Source organism: Amphiprion ocellaris, chromosome 12 (assembly GCF_022539595.1).
Source record: "Amphiprion ocellaris isolate individual 3 ecotype Okinawa chromosome 12, ASM2253959v1, whole genome shotgun sequence".
In the NCBI taxonomy this organism is placed as follows: domain Eukaryota; kingdom Metazoa; phylum Chordata; class Actinopteri; family Pomacentridae; genus Amphiprion; species Amphiprion ocellaris.
The window spans coordinates 3,174,297-3,190,106 of NC_072777.1; the positions used below are offsets into that span (position 1 = coordinate 3,174,297).

The window sequence follows — 15,810 nt, forward strand, 5'->3', positions numbered from 1 at the left end:
AACAAAAGGGTTCAGATCCTTGATTCCATCCCATCTCCACCTTGAACTCCTCCGTCACACCTACAGCATACCTCACCACCGTCTTACAGCCCTCATACATGTCCTGCACCAATCTAACATACAGACTTCCTCATGCAACACCACAGTTCCTCTCTCAGCTCTGTCTAGATCTACAAAGACACAGTGCAGCTCCCTCTGACCTTCTCTGTACTTTTCTATCAACATCCTCAATGCAAATGCTGCATCTGTAGTACTCTTCTTGACATGAAACCACACTTGGTTTGGACCCCACTGTGTTTGCTAACCTATTCAATGTGCATTTGTCAATCGGTCAATGGCAAATGTTGCATCAATCATATGCAGAAAACTGTAATTCTACACTTGGCCAGTTTATGTCAACAATTAAAGCCCCCTCAAATGCCTCACACTCTATCAAACATGTGGTCCAAAGAACAGATAGTTGTGTTCAGTTTCAGAGCTTGGTGAAGGCTATTCACTGTAGCTCAGCAACATTGTTGGGGGCGAATGGGTAGAAAAGGACAAAGAGAAACAGAAAGGACAGGCAGAAAAGCAAAGAACAGGAGAGGTGGACAAAGAGCAGTGAGGTCAGACGTGTGATGAGCACAGCAGGGTAAAGTTGACCATGTCCCTTTTTCAAAATGACCGGTACCACCCCGAGGGGGAGGCTGACACCGACTGCTTGTTCTAGCCCTCTCTGTCTTGGACACTGGGTGTATTGTCAATAGCAATAAACTGGAAACACTTCATTTTTCTGGGTAGAGGCAATTAGAAAATAAAGCGGTGAAGCTCTTTCACTTCCAGACATCTGCTTCAACGTGACATCAAAAAACATGCGAGACATGGAGTAGAGTGCACTGAGAGCTGAAGGCCAGACAGACAGATGCCTGCTCCAGCTGGTGAGTAACAAAAATGACAAAAGGATGCCACGAACTGTGAGTGTGTTTCTTCCTCTTTCTCACAGTGTTTAGTTCTTTATATCTATCCATCTGTAGCATTGAGTCCATACTGTACAGCACAGCTTAATGCATGGAAAAGAGTGTCGATTCTGTTGTGATTGTATTGGTGACTACTTTTCTCGTTAGAATTTAAAGCATATTCTGTAGTAGAAGCTTGATCTGCTCCAGCTAAACTATTAACTCGTAACTTAGATTTACCTTTTGTAAATGAGCACGTCTTCCTCTGAAGGAAACTCGGCCAGATTGAGTCCATATGGTTCCTTAACTGTCTGCTGCTGTTGGATCTCCTGAAGAGGTGACAAAGGAAATGTCAGAAGTTTCATGTAAACACGACAGGAAAACACAAGATACATAAAAATACAAAGAAAGCGACATTAGCAGATGAAGCTGCTTAACTCAAAACATAAAATTACACAGACAAGGTCATCAGGTTCAGCTGCTTCTCTAAAACTGATGCAGTAATTAGGACGACCGTGGAGTTTGATCTAAGCAAGTTTGAAAGTAATTTGATTGTTGGTGTCTGATGAGGCGGTTTCATGTCCTTTCATGTTCAGGGACAGGGCCCTCCTGGGGTTCTTGCACACACTGTCCAGACTTTATAAACACAATAATGGTTGTAAATAGGGGAATAAATCAAAAAGGTCAGACCAGTTAAAGCTGACAGATTCGAAAAGACCTCATCTGAGAGGCAAAAGTGCATTAAGTTTAGAGTGTAACCATGATTTTGTACTGTGCATTTATTCATTGAGGATAAACTCAATGCTCTTTTTCATGCAAAAATGAGAAAGTTTGGCAGTACGACTACAAACAAAATATCAATGCACAATCAAGTCAAAAGATAATGAAACTGAATGAAAATTGAGACCATGCTTCATTACGAACAACATTTAAAAAGTGACTTTGCACAATATATGAAACAGAGACCTTAAAACTATTTCTGGCTCCAATATACAAATTCCAAAATAAACTTTTAGAAAATTGTAACTAAATGAGAGGAGACTGGACTTCTGTACTTTCTCTTGGTTGGATGAGTTCTCAGGCTTTGGAAAATGTAGGTCTGTCATAGGCCTTTTTCACCCAGAGCAGGTGGGATAATATACAGACAAGCCCGAAATTATTCATACCCCTAAGCAAATTTTGACATAAAGTTACTTTTATTCAACCAGCAAATTAGTTTTGATTGGAAATAACACAGGTGTTTCCCAAAAGATAATAAGATGATGTACAAGAGGCATCATTGTGGAAAAATAATTTCTCATCTTTTATTTACATTTAAAAGTAACTTTAAGTCAAAGTTTGCTAGGGGTATGAATAATTTCGGGCTTGACTGTAAGGTCAGTGCTAGACTTTATACTGCGAATACATGAGGTTGTGCTAGATAAATTTAACAAGAGTCTGTGTTGCTGTAGCTCAGATTGTCAGCACCCAATGGCAGGCAAAGACCTTGCATGGCAGCTCTGTTGTCACTGGTGTGCTAAAGTGTGGTTGAATGGGAAGCATTGTAAAGCACTTTGAGTACCACAAAGATAGAAACAGGCTATATAAGGGCAGAACCTTTACCATTGACCATCCACATGAGGCACAAAACATGTATCCTTGAAGCCACTACACAAGAAGGGAAGTAGTGCACGGGCTTGGGAGTGGTTTGCCCGTGCAGGATATATAGATGCTGATCCACCTACTACAGGCTCCAGGTGGAAAATGTTTAAAGAGCAACAAATAATGCAGTGAGAGGAGAATATGTCGGTGCACTGGGTTCGACCAGGGGTGTCAAACTCATTCTAGTGCAGGTTCCACATTCAGCCCAGTTTGATCTTAAGTGATCAGTGGACTCAGAGCAAAATAACGTATAAACAATAACTTCAAAATTTTCCCTTTGTTCTAGTGCAAAAAAATACATTCTGAAAATGTTCACATTAATGCACAACCGGAAATTTCTTCAGAAAAATAAGTGCTATTTCAACAATATTGTGCCTCAGTTTATCATTTACACATTACAACTTACAGATCAGAGTTTATCTACAAAGGCATAAAACATTCAGTCACAAAGGTTAAGTGCTGCAGTGTATTGTCCACATCTGGAATGAAGATCTGGTAGTAAATGCAAACAGGGTTTAAGAATCAGGCTAATTTACTGGGTAGGTTTTCTGTGGTGCAGACGAGGACGAATCTGGGTTGCCAATGAAAACACAATGTGAGGGCTGGCCTCATTTTTGACAGTTTGGTCAATATTTGTGCAAAACTTCTGTCGCTGAAACAGGAAATGCTCCTTTAAGATGCATTTCTACATTTAATTCTTGCACAAAGCTACTTTTGTAATGTTGAATGTAGCCTTTTTTAAAAAAAAAATAAAAATCCCCCTATGGTGGTTGTATTTTACTTTAAGATCGAAACAACTTGTCAAGAGCTAGATGATATTTTAAATTTACATTCATTTTCACATCTGTGTAGTAATCTTGACCACCTGTACAGGAAGAATGTTAAACTGTCTCCCTGCCTTGTAAACGTCTAAAATTAATACAGAAAAAATTCATAAAAGTTGTGGCAGTACATGGGACAATTTTAAAATAGCAATTACATGTATTGAAAAATTGCAGTTAATGTCGTCTCTATAATTTTGACACTTTTGCAAAGTCGTCCCTTGGGCCGGCTTGCACCCTCTGGCGGGCCAGTTCAGAGTATTCATCGTTGGAGTCCGACAGCATGAGCGTGGATATCTCCGTCTCCGGTATTTTGTCTTGTGTTTACAAACATGGACGAATTGAAGCGTGACGTCAGAGTTGGTAGGTCCAAGTATTCGAATCTCAAAATTAATATTCGGATACCACCAAAACAACTATATATCTGGATATTGGGCTCCAGCCCTACCTACAAAGCTGTCTAGAAGCCCCGGATATATGAGAGACAGAGGTTAGCCCAGCATCGTTGGGCCCAAGCACACAAGACCTGGACAGACAGGAACTGGAAGAAGATTCTGTGGTCAGATGACTCTAGTTTCCAGCTTTATCTCCCTCCTGCTAATGTGGAGACACGCTGAAGGCCAGTAGAAGCATTATCTCCAGCATGTACAGTACCTACTGTCAAGCATGGTGGAGGCAGTATCATGCAGCCACACCTTTTAAACCACAAAAGATTTTTCCACAAATATTTCATGATAATGTTTGAGATTGTGTACAATTTTGAGGGCGTCTGAAAACTTTTCTCCACCACTGTACAGTCATTGAAGACGAACCAATCGGTGTTATAAGTAAGATTTAAAAGATAAAAGAGGTGTGTGTGTCCAGGTTATTTAAAAATAGCCTGCAAAAGGTCCTCAACAAATTCACTTGTTTGACAAATTATGAATTCTGAAGGTGAATTTTACCTTCCTCCAATAAACTTAGAAGAACAACGAGGAGCTTGTTATGTAACTAAGTGCACCAGCTATGCCATCGTGCCGGCTGACTGTTTTCTGACACTGCAGCAATATGCTCAACATAATGCTTTACATTTTCACTGTATTTGTATTGATCTGGGCTGCAGGGAGGGGAGAATGAACGAGGGTGTTACAGGACCATGTCCAAGAAATGGCAGCTGTGAACACACGCAAACACATGATCACAAAAATACACAGCGCCCCACTCCAAAGCGAGATTACATGGGAACACGGCATACACACTTTCATATAGCAGACGAGTGTGTTGTGTAAACACATGCTTGCTTACACATCCACACACACGCTGCAAATCTATGCAAGCACATGTGTGTCCATATTGAGGAGGAATACTAAATGAGCATGTGTAATTACATGGCAAACGCAGTAATGATCTGACGTTTAAATATTTCAACAGTTGTGTGTTGTGCTGGCACCGTGGCAATCCATTCTCAGAGACAGGCTCGCAGGCAGCGGCAAGAGATGCATGAGAGCGAGTGTGTGCGCTCGACACGTGAGCTAGCTGTCCAGCTGGAAATATTCATGACCACCTCATCGCTCAAGGCCTCGAGAAGACAGAGGAGAGAAAACCTGAGGAAAATACATCATAAATCAGGAGGGGACTTAGATGGATGGAGAAAAAGTGAGCGCCTTCACTTTCAACTCAAAGAATCAAAAACAGTCCTTTTGAAATTTCTTTTTAACAGATTCTCTGCTGAGCTCAATCAAGTTAGTCTTAGGGGGGAAAAAGTTGGGGCAGTTTTACTAATTTCCTCTACACGTGAAAAGATACAGACTTTTCCATCTATGCAGTGAGTGAACAAGTACAAGGGTTTAATAATGAGCTCTACTCATTGCAGACATGATGATTAACTTAGACTACTGTTAAAAAGTTTGGGGTCACCCAGACAATTTCATGTTTTCCATGAAAACTCACACTTTTATCCATGTGCTAACATAACTGCACAAAGGTTTTCTAATCATCAATGAGCCTTTCAACACCATTAGCTAACACAATGTAGCATTAGAACACAGGAGTGATGGTTGCTGGAAATGTTCCTCTGTACCTCTATGGAGATATTCCATTAAAAATCAGCTGTTTCCAGCTAGAATAGTCATTTACCACATTAACAATGTTTGGACTGGATTTATGATTCATTTAATGTTATTTTCATTGAAAAAATGTTTTTCTTTCAAGAATAAGGATATTTCTAAGTGATCTTAGCTGACCTTGAGCTGTATTTGCTCACAAATTTCACTTAGAAACACAAATGTCAACCTCACAGCGGTTGAAAAGCAAAAATCAACGGATGTCTGTATTAAACTGAATGGTAATGCACGGTTGTTGGGACAGAGAGAGAAACCATGCTTCTCACGTGGCAACAAAAATGATGAATTTGAAGCAGAGTTCAGCTGTGAAATTTTCCTGACTGCCAGAAATATGAAATTGGACCAATGTCTGACACCTTTATTGTTGCCATCCTGGCAGAAGACGAAGTCGCATCAGGAGCAGAGACCTTGAGACCATCTGATGCACCAAAAACCGATTTACCCACAACCTACAGCTATCCAGGACATAACATTTGAGAGAGGGAGAAATAACAAGACGTGGCTTCTTCTACTGAGCTGTTTGCTGTTTAGTCACAAGCCAACGAAGCGCATGACACCATTTTTGAAAATCTGCAACTAAATGAGATGAAACTGAGATAGAGGTGTTGGCTGAAGAAAGCACTATGATGTTGCTGATGTCAAAGGGGCTGTAAACAATGCCTGTTGTCATAGTAACACTACGGCTGCTTTAGTCACCGGTCACACACCTGAGGCTCCTCATGATAAAAGGAATTTCTTATTGACATACATCCTAAAAGGGAGGAGGTTCTCTGAAGCTTTTGATTCATCCTCTTGACACACTAACCTACTACCGGTGCCGATTAACGAGCTCGTTCTTCCTGCTGATATAGGGAATCTGGGTCAACGGGAGACGTAAACGTGTGAAGAGTCCACTTGGGGCGTGAAACAGATACCGATATAGAGATGACCAATTCTGAGAATTTGCTACACCTACTGTGTAAACCCACACATATACACACTTTAACGCCTGTTGAACTACATAGTGAGGGCTGTCAGTTAAGAAGGCAGTAATACGATCACGTCTACACATCTCTACTGTTTCTTTATTTTCTCATGTTCACAACACAGTATTAAAATCATAGACTGTATACACTACCATGTAAATGTTTGGGCTCACCCAGACAATTTCACGTTTTCCATGAAAACTCTCACTTTTATTCATGTACTAACATAATTGGACAAGGGTTTTCTAATCATCAATTAGCCTTTCAACACCATTACCTAACACAATGTAGCATTAGAACACAGGAGTGGTGGTTGCTGGAAATGTTCCTCTGTACCTCTATGGAGATATTCCATTAAAAATCAGCTGTTTCCAGCTACAATAGTCATTTACCACATTAACAATGTCTAGACTGGATTTATGATTCATTTAATGGTATCGTCATTGGAAAAAACTGCATTTCTTTGAAAAATAAGGACATTTCTAAGTGACCTCACACATTTGAAAGGTAGTGTATAGAAGATGCTGAAGTGATCTAAACCTGATCTTTCTAAGGGCTCATATCTGGTTTAATAAAACCAAGATGTTGATTAACCCAAACTTGAGGGTTGAGACAGTGGCTACATCCATCTTTTATGGAAAGACAATCAATGGACCAAACATAAAAAAACATACAACGATCAGGCATAACATTATGACCACCTGCCTAATATTGTGTTGGTCCCCTTTATGTGGTAAACAATGCTCTGAACCACTGGGTCTGGACCAGAGGACTCAGGGTGTCCCATGGGGTCTGGAACCAGGACGCTGGCAGTGGATCTTTGCATTCTCTGGGTTGTTTAGTGGGGTCTCTGGGAATCAAACTTGTTCTATTGCATCCTGTTGATGACTGATCAGAATGGGGTCTAGGAAGTTTGGAGGTCAAATCAACATCTTGGGCAACTGTCATGTTCCTCAAGATGTTCCTGATTGTTTGATGTTTTTGAAATGTGGTGGGGTGTATTTTCCTGCAGTGACATTTAGGATTTCCATTTGCATGAAGGAGTGTGTTTGTTCTGGGACAACGTTTATTTGGGTGTCTAAGGCTCATCAACACAGACGGCACAATCCAAGGTTTTCCAGCAGAACACTACATAGAACCAATATGATCAACGTTATTCACTTAACCTGCCAGTGGTCATAATATTGTGGCTGATCCGCGTATTTTATCCATTTTCCAGCTTCATCAACTGAAAGTCTGCAGGTTCCTGTTGCAACATGACACACTGACAATACCTTGAAAGTTTTGCCTTTGATGCTATAATCCATCTATATACATCTATATTAAAGGGTCAAATTCTATGGTGCCGTGATTTCTGATCATCAATAACTAATAAACAAATGCTGCATTTCTGACAATGCTGTATGGGGGAATGAACAGCCTTGGTGGGGGACTGTGCTCTGTGAGTGCTGTTCTTGTTTCGGATGTATTTTTTAGAAGCAGACCTTAATATCAACATTGGCAGGAAACCAAACGAGGAAATTAAATGAGCCATCATAAAAATTAAGGCAAGACAGACACCCTCAGGTGACCAAATATCACATGATGTCTAAAAACAGGCCAAAATCCCACTACTCATGGCCTACATTCACTCCTTCAGGGTACCTGGGCTTTGGAGGAGGAAACGACGGACTGCATTGTGACAGACTCCCTGTGAGTGAGCACAATCACCGGAAATAGGTCAGTTCTCAAATATTTTGGTCATGTTGGACGGAAAGTGGGCTGCATAGGAAGCTCCAGACAAGGTAAACTAGTTTCAACAAAAAAGAATCCTGTACAGTTGATGTTATAAATAACAAATTTACTGATTAATGCATTAAACAGACAACTCTTTCCTAATTAATTATAAAAGCATTCAAGCCAAGACAAAAAGCCTCATCATGGACAATGCTGCTAACTGATTCCAACAAGTCAGATCTCCACTACCACTTTTGAGCTATTTTTTTGTTTTTGTCAAATCTTTGGTCCAGATATGAATCAAAAAAGCTTCAAATTAAAAACTAACTACACCAAGGATGCATCTCAAGTGGCAGGAGGTGTATTAGATCTTAAAAAGGAAGAAAAAATTGCACCAATTTTGCAAACATTTCACAAATGCAACATTTTCCTAAGCAACAATAGATAAAATGATGTTCTTAAGCTTAAACCTTTGGTCAAAAACACATCAGGACAAACATGATGGTTTCTCCACCCTCAGAGCTGAAGGGAACTGGGAGTAAAAACATAAAGTCTTGAATAAAAGCGTCACTAAATAAAAGCCTCTAATTCCACATTTCGGCAGCTGTTAGTCTGTAGTTGCTTTGAAGAGCCTTATTCAGAGAGAAAACATACAGTACTGTGCAAAAATTACAGGCACTTGACATTCTTTATCCATCATGCAACGCTGTCAGGGAGGCATCTGATTGGCCCCAATTGATTCTGAAGCAGGACGCCAGACGTGCAGCCAAAATGAAGACCGATGTTCTGTTAACACGGAGTCCTGGTTCACTGTGAAATGGCAGAATTGTAAGCAACTATTCTTCAAACGATGATGGGTATGTTTTCTTCAGAAAGCGTGACAGAGAATCAGCGAGAAAGAAACATTTGGACAGGAGAAATTGCAGAATAATCACATAAATACATCAGAGTTTAGTTTACTTTCACTGGAACCAGCATTAGCACAAACCCACACCATTTAATTCCACCGGCAAGACTGATGATGGTGACGTCTACTCTGACGTCCGACGCAAACAGAAACACAAAACTAATTTCTTGTGGGAGACTCAGAAGGGAGATGAGTGGGAGAAAACACAATCAGGGCGAAACACTGGAATTGGAAAGCAAGAGGCAATTGTGGCCTAAAATACAGGCAGTTGGCGACGCAAGCAAAACTGAGATGGCATTTTCCCTGAAGTCATTAGAAGACATTCTAAAATTATTAGAGGATCTCATTTGGTCGACTGCTGTTTTATCTCTAGACATTACAGATCTTGACTCAGAAGTGACGTCTTGTGATTGCTGCAGTACATGTGTTGACCTGATGTGTACATTTGTCTTTGCACGTGAATCTTCCTCAATAGCAGGTGTGTGTGTGTTTTCATACCTCCTGTGTGCGACTGCTCTCTCCTGAGTCTGTTAGCAGCTTGATCGGGGTGGATCGCTGGGAGACGGAGCCGTCGTCGTCACGATCGTCCTCGGAGTCGTCCTCCGAGGTGCTGGAGATGGCCTCTTCACTCGGGGGAGGAGGTGCGCTGGCTGCAGTCTTCCTTTGGAGCAGCGTCTCCTCCTTATTGCTCTTGTTGCTGCCAATATCCACACATGCACACGGATAAGCATGTGCACAAACACAAATATACACTAATGTTCAAAAGTTTGGGGTCACATAGAGATGTCCTTATTTTTGAAAGAAAAGCAGCTTTTTTTCAATGAAGATCACATTAAATGAATGATAAATCCAGTCTAGACATTGTTAATGTGGTAAATGACTATTCTAGCTGGAAACAGCTGATTTTTAATGGAATATCTCCATAGAGGTACAGAGGAACATTTCCAGCAACCATCACTCCTGTGTTCTAATGCTACATTGTGTTAGCTAATGGTGTTGAAAGGCTAATTGATGATTAGAAAACCCTTGTGCAATTATGTTAGAACATGGATAAAATGGGAGTTTTCATGGAAAACATGAAATTGTTTGGGTTTGGGGTTTGGTGTTTTAACATCATGTGACAGCAGAGAAGCTGTCACTCATACCTACGTTTCTTCATTAATAAGGATGACTATAACTGAATATGTAAAATAGAAATACAAGTGATTAAATTAGGACGTTCTCCTCCGTTTATATTGGATCGACTGAGATTGATCAGTTTGTCCCCTGCAGTTATGTCGGACGTTCTTCTCTAGTTTTCTTAATATTTCACTGTTCTGTCACTTTTATTGCCCACTAAGGTTTAATTAATCAATGGTCTGTCAATAATTTACTGATATCAATAAGTAGTAAAATGGCAATAGTTAATAATCAGTCTATGCCTATAATAATCCTAACCCTTAAAAGCATGTTTGCAAGACATATCATTTAATAAAATACTGCCAAGCTCAACAACTAAATAACTCATCGGAGCAGTAACACTTCCACTACTTCTCCGGGAAGGAAAGTGACTAAACCTGGACTTATAACCAACTTTCTGGTCCCCAACAGCTGGGAAGAGTTTTGGACCCATCATCTTTCTGCAGAGGATGCCTAAAATGCTCTCTTGAGTCTGCAAATGTAACTATTCTGAAGCTTAATTTCTACTTTTGTGGAGAAAAGCTTGGGTGAGTCACTACAGAATGTCTTTGTGGTGATTCAAACGTCTCCTTGATCAATACCAGCTTTCTTTTCTCTTCTCTCAAGTGTTTGCGCAATCAAAAGGTACTTAGTTTTCCCTGTAGTGATTTTTTTTTAATTTACAGTTGTATGCAGCGCCCACTTTAGTGAAATTAGCTCTCATGATTTTCATACTAGTGGTTTAATATGACAATAATGGAGTAACTAGATGAGGCTGGACAGTATTGGCCAAAATTAGAGAGCTTACAGAGAAGTTTTTTCATGATTTTAAACCTAATTTGATATACTTGGCAATTTTAGCTTTCTGTGGTGCAATTTTTAATTTTTTTAAGGCTATGAGAGGAAAATATCAAATGTCCTCGAGTGTAGTGTAAAAACAAAAAGCTTTAGATGCAGTATTTGGTCATGATAAAGAGAGATGAACACCTTACTGGTCAAAGCTTTATGAATTTTGCTCATGGCCATTCATTCTGAGAACAGATGGAATATCAAAGTTGATATAAGATATGAGAGCTCTTGACAGACTGGTTAATGTTAGTTCACATCCAGTGTTTCCATCTGAAACACGATCAATAGAGTGGAAGTACAGAAGGAGGTTGAAAGTCATCATTTTGTCCCAGTGATGCCACAAAGACAAGGGGCTCAGAAGATGGACGATTAAATAGCAGTACAGTATTGATGGGAAATAATAACGACACGGCACATGACATGTGTGCCTGATTGCATGTAGGCATGTGCACACGTGATGTGGTCCAGAGCGAGTGAGTCATACTTGCAATCTATTGTACTTTTCAAACAAGACATATACAGTGGAGGATACATGGAACCTTGATGCCCTCGCTCTATCAAACACTAAACCAATTCACCAGAGCCCACATAATAGAAATAATTTATTTGAATCTGTCAATTACATTAAAAAGAAAAGTACTCAGAGAGTGCAGTAGTCCACCAAGGCCACTCAGTTGTTTTATGATTAACGACGGATGAAATCTGTAACCCTCTGATGTGCAACATGGGTCAAAAAGTGAACTAAATCCAATGGAAAATGGGTATCTCCTGACCTACACTGCGCATCAAAGGGTTAATAAAAATTTACCTTGCGGTGAGCACAGGCATGTGTTATGCATATGTACGTTAGGTACAGATACCGAATCGTCAAAATATGTAGCAGGCGGCGGGAATTGACGGGACTCCGAAACACCTCCACAATTGAATCAATTATTCCTTGTATCATTTCCTACAGATAAGTCCCGATAAGTCCTCAGCGGTGGATTTGTAGTAGAATCACAATCATGTGATCATCAGCAGGCAGCTGACGTAGTGTTCACTGGTTGTCATAGTAACAGTGACACTGTGCCGGTATCTCACAATAAGACAGAAACCTTTAACGAATGTGTGGATCCAGACTATAAGCTGCATCACTGCCAAAATCTAATCAGTTGGTCCTTGTGTGATTTCTGATCTTCCCTGAAAATTTCATCCAAATCTGTTAGTCCGTTTCTGAGTAATGTTGTGAACAGACAGAGAGACAGACAAACCAACATCGATCGTCACATAACTCCACCATGTTCCTTGGCGGAGTAACAATTCACAGAAATCACATATGTATGCAGGCGAGAGTCGGGTAAGATGAGCCTGTGAGTTAGTTGAGCTAAAGACTGGGAGGGATCCTGCAGATGGAACAGAGTTTGGTAACTCGTTCCACCACCAGGGAACCACAGAGGAGAAGAGTCCAGCTATCGACAGACCCTGTTATGGTGGTCTGATCAGGCGCCTTTTGTTTGCTGAGCGTTGTGAGCTGGAGGGATTGTAGACCTGAATGAGAGAGTTCAGGTAGGAGGGAGATGTTCTCATGCTACAGGGTTGGCCATACATAGGAAAATACATAATGTTTATTTCTTTATGTTTCAGATAGAAAACCTCCCAGATCCCCAGATCTTAACTTCTATCTTTGGGGGCACTTGCAGGCCATGGTGTATCAGGTGAAGATATGAGACATAAATCATCTCAAGGAATGTATCACCAACGTCATTACAAGCATAACTTCAACTGTGCTAATGCAAGTTCATAACAGTGGAAAATACGTATTAATGTGTGTTTACGAAACAATGGTAATTATATAGAGCACATTACATAAATAAAAACGGTTGTCCAACAAAAAAATGCTTATTTTTCCTATGTATGGAAACTTAAGGCCCACCCTGTAGCTTTGTATGCAAGTGTCAGAGTTTTGAATTTGATGTGGGCAGCAACTGGAAGCCAGTAAAGCGATCCGACTTTCACCACAATTATTACAGAAAATGGCTGATTCCATCTATGCAAGTCAAAGCGTGGCAAACTAAACACTAAAACACAACAGTGATCTTTATTGAAGCAACTATTGAGTGCCCAAACGATTTATCCTCATTTTCACCTGTATAGCTAGTGTTATATCATTTATAACCTAAAATACAGGGTGAAAGTTTCTTCAGTAAATGGCTGAAGGCTAAAAATACACAAGGTAACTGAACTGTATTCAAGCGCTATTATAAAACACAACCCAGTGTCACTGACAGTGAAAAGATAGAGAATCATTTCTATTATTTTTTAGAAAGCCAGGAACAAACATGTTTGGGTAATCGGTCAGCATCGTAGGAAAACACTGAATCAACCCATAACATTTGAAGTCATGCCTAGTGGGGCAGTGGTCCTGTTGTGCTCCAATAATAGGAGACAATTAAAAACCAACAGCACATAAGGTTTATAAACAAGTAGAAGCTTTGCATTATTCTTTTTCCTAGTAGTGTGTGAGTGCATTAATATGTATCGTAAAAAACTACACACATACACAAGCAGCTCATTAATTTTGATGCAGCGTGTTCTCACCAAAAACAGGAAAAAGGACGGAGTGTTGTTTTTGGTTACCTGAGAACACAGTGTCAAATGAAGCTGTGCGTACGAGGGCATGGTGACTCGGGATTCATTACATCAAAAATAAATAAAAAACACCTTCCAAAACACCCCAAATGTAGACGGAGACAAAGATGCACTCACCCCAGCACTGATTTTCCAGTTTCCTCCGGCTTGCGAACTGTGAATGGGCTTGGATCCACTCCTACTGTCTTAGGCATGAATTCCCTTTATGAACACAAATTAAAAACAAGTCTGTTAGTTGACATCCTGCTGGACCACAACAATAGCACCTAATGGATGTCTGGTACATTGTTTATCCAAAGTGCCATTGCCAAAATCTGAGACAACCTTGCAGTGCCCACATAAACATTTCAGTAATTTTAAAGCGGAACCTTCAACACTGTCTGGATAGTCAAACATTTTGTGTATATTTCATGTGTTTGCATGTACCTTGCAGAGTTGGTCATGGCAATGCAAAATGTGTCATCAAAGCAGGTGAGTTCATAAGGTTTGAAGAATTCCGTGTAGATGTCGATACCCTCATCAAAGCGGTTCACTCTCTTTACTTTGACCTTCTTCATGGTGTCATCACAGGGGACTGGTTCCACACAAGAAAAACACAAGTTAAGGACATTACAAGACTAAACCCAGATCCTTAAAACACACACTATCATTCAAAAGTTTGGGGTCACCCAGACAACTTCATGTTTTCCATGAAAACTCACACTTTTATCCATGTGCTAACATAACTGCACAAGGGTTTTCTAATCATCAATGAGCCTTTCAACACCATTAGCTAACACAATGTAGCATTAGAACACAGGAGTGATGGTTGCTGGAAACTTTTTTCTTTCAGAAATAAGGACATTTCCAAGCGACCTTAAACTTTTGAATGGTAGTGTAACAGCGGCAGTATTGCAAATATGTCCCATGAAAAGACCAAAGCCAACAAAGACCTGTGATAAACTACACCGCTGTTGTCAAAAGTGCATCGATGAGTCACAGCACTGCACCATTTATTCACTATGATGAATATGACTGAAATGTAATGCAGTGTGATTACTTTTCATCAAAAATAATCACCAGTAAATATACAATTTCATTTTGTTTGAGTGTTCACAAAAGTTGTTTTATATTTAAAAACAACCATAAATATATTGTGACTTCAGATTTCAGAGTTAAGGCCAGGCTGGTTAAGCAGGACAACAGCAAACAGAATAGCTCATCTTTACCTGTGAAAATACTAGCTGTGGTAAATGTACATAAACCTATAATCACATGGTTACCTCTCCCTTTACTACTACTTGAAGTCAAATGGCTCGAGAATGGTTTAGAAAATCTATTCCAGCAATGGCTCTGAAAGCTATTGTGAAAAATGCAGATATTGTAAATGCTGAAAGTACCTTCATCATAGGCCACAGGAAGGTAGGACAGGATTCCCTCTGACCACCACAGTGTGTAGCTGGAGACAGACAAGGCATATATGTGTGTTAAAACCTTTCTGAAAACTTCCCACTGACTGCTGTGCAGTCTGCACCGTCTCCTCTCGGGCCTCAGGTAACCTAGACTTTAAAACCAGCATGGTCTGACCACCTACTGCAGAACTCCTGAATACATCAGACTTTTATTCAATGTGAGCAATTTGAGTGAATGTGCTTATTTAGTTTAGTGTGCAGTGTGCTGCTTACGCCAGTTTCTGAGCGAAAGTGCAATGTGTGACTGCCAAATTCAATCTAGTTCCAGCCATACTAATTTCTTGGAATAATGATGGAGCTACCGCGGCCCATTGTGTCTACATAAACCAGCTGCCTGTGAAAGAAATTCGGGTCAACATTTATGTAAGCATGAAGACAATGGAAAGCTATACACCCATGCATACATGCACACAAATGACAAGGACAGAATGACTCAGGGTCAAACTTTGAAATGGGTTACAAAAGTCTGCACCGAGTAGGACGCCAGAATATAGAAACTACAGCTTCTATGTGCTGTTGAACATACTTACATACTGTAAATAATATGCTAGGAATAGAAACAAAACACATGCAAATAGATCTAATATATGCAAAAAAACTGACAAAATTAATGTGCTACACTGGAAATGCTTGGGAG

General features: G+C 40.1%; 1 protein-coding gene across 4 annotated transcripts in view; it reads right to left on the bottom strand.

The window, feature by feature from the left end:
* fig4a (FIG4 phosphoinositide 5-phosphatase a) overlaps nucleotides 1–15,810 on the bottom strand; it is an 81,711-nt gene that overhangs the window by 17,017 nt on the left and 48,884 nt on the right. For all 4 annotated transcript variants that reach the window (XM_055016145.1, XM_055016144.1, XM_055016147.1 and 1 more), the window contains 5 exons: nucleotides 15,102–15,160; nucleotides 14,149–14,296; nucleotides 13,840–13,923; nucleotides 9,586–9,784; nucleotides 1,176–1,264 (listed from right to left, as the gene is read on the bottom strand). In XM_055016145.1, coding sequence (XP_054872120.1) covers nucleotides 1,176–1,264; nucleotides 9,586–9,784; nucleotides 13,840–13,923; nucleotides 14,149–14,296; nucleotides 15,102–15,160 — 579 coding nt within the window. The remainder of the gene's footprint in view (nucleotides 1–1,175; nucleotides 1,265–9,585; nucleotides 9,785–13,839; nucleotides 13,924–14,148; nucleotides 14,297–15,101; nucleotides 15,161–15,810) is intronic.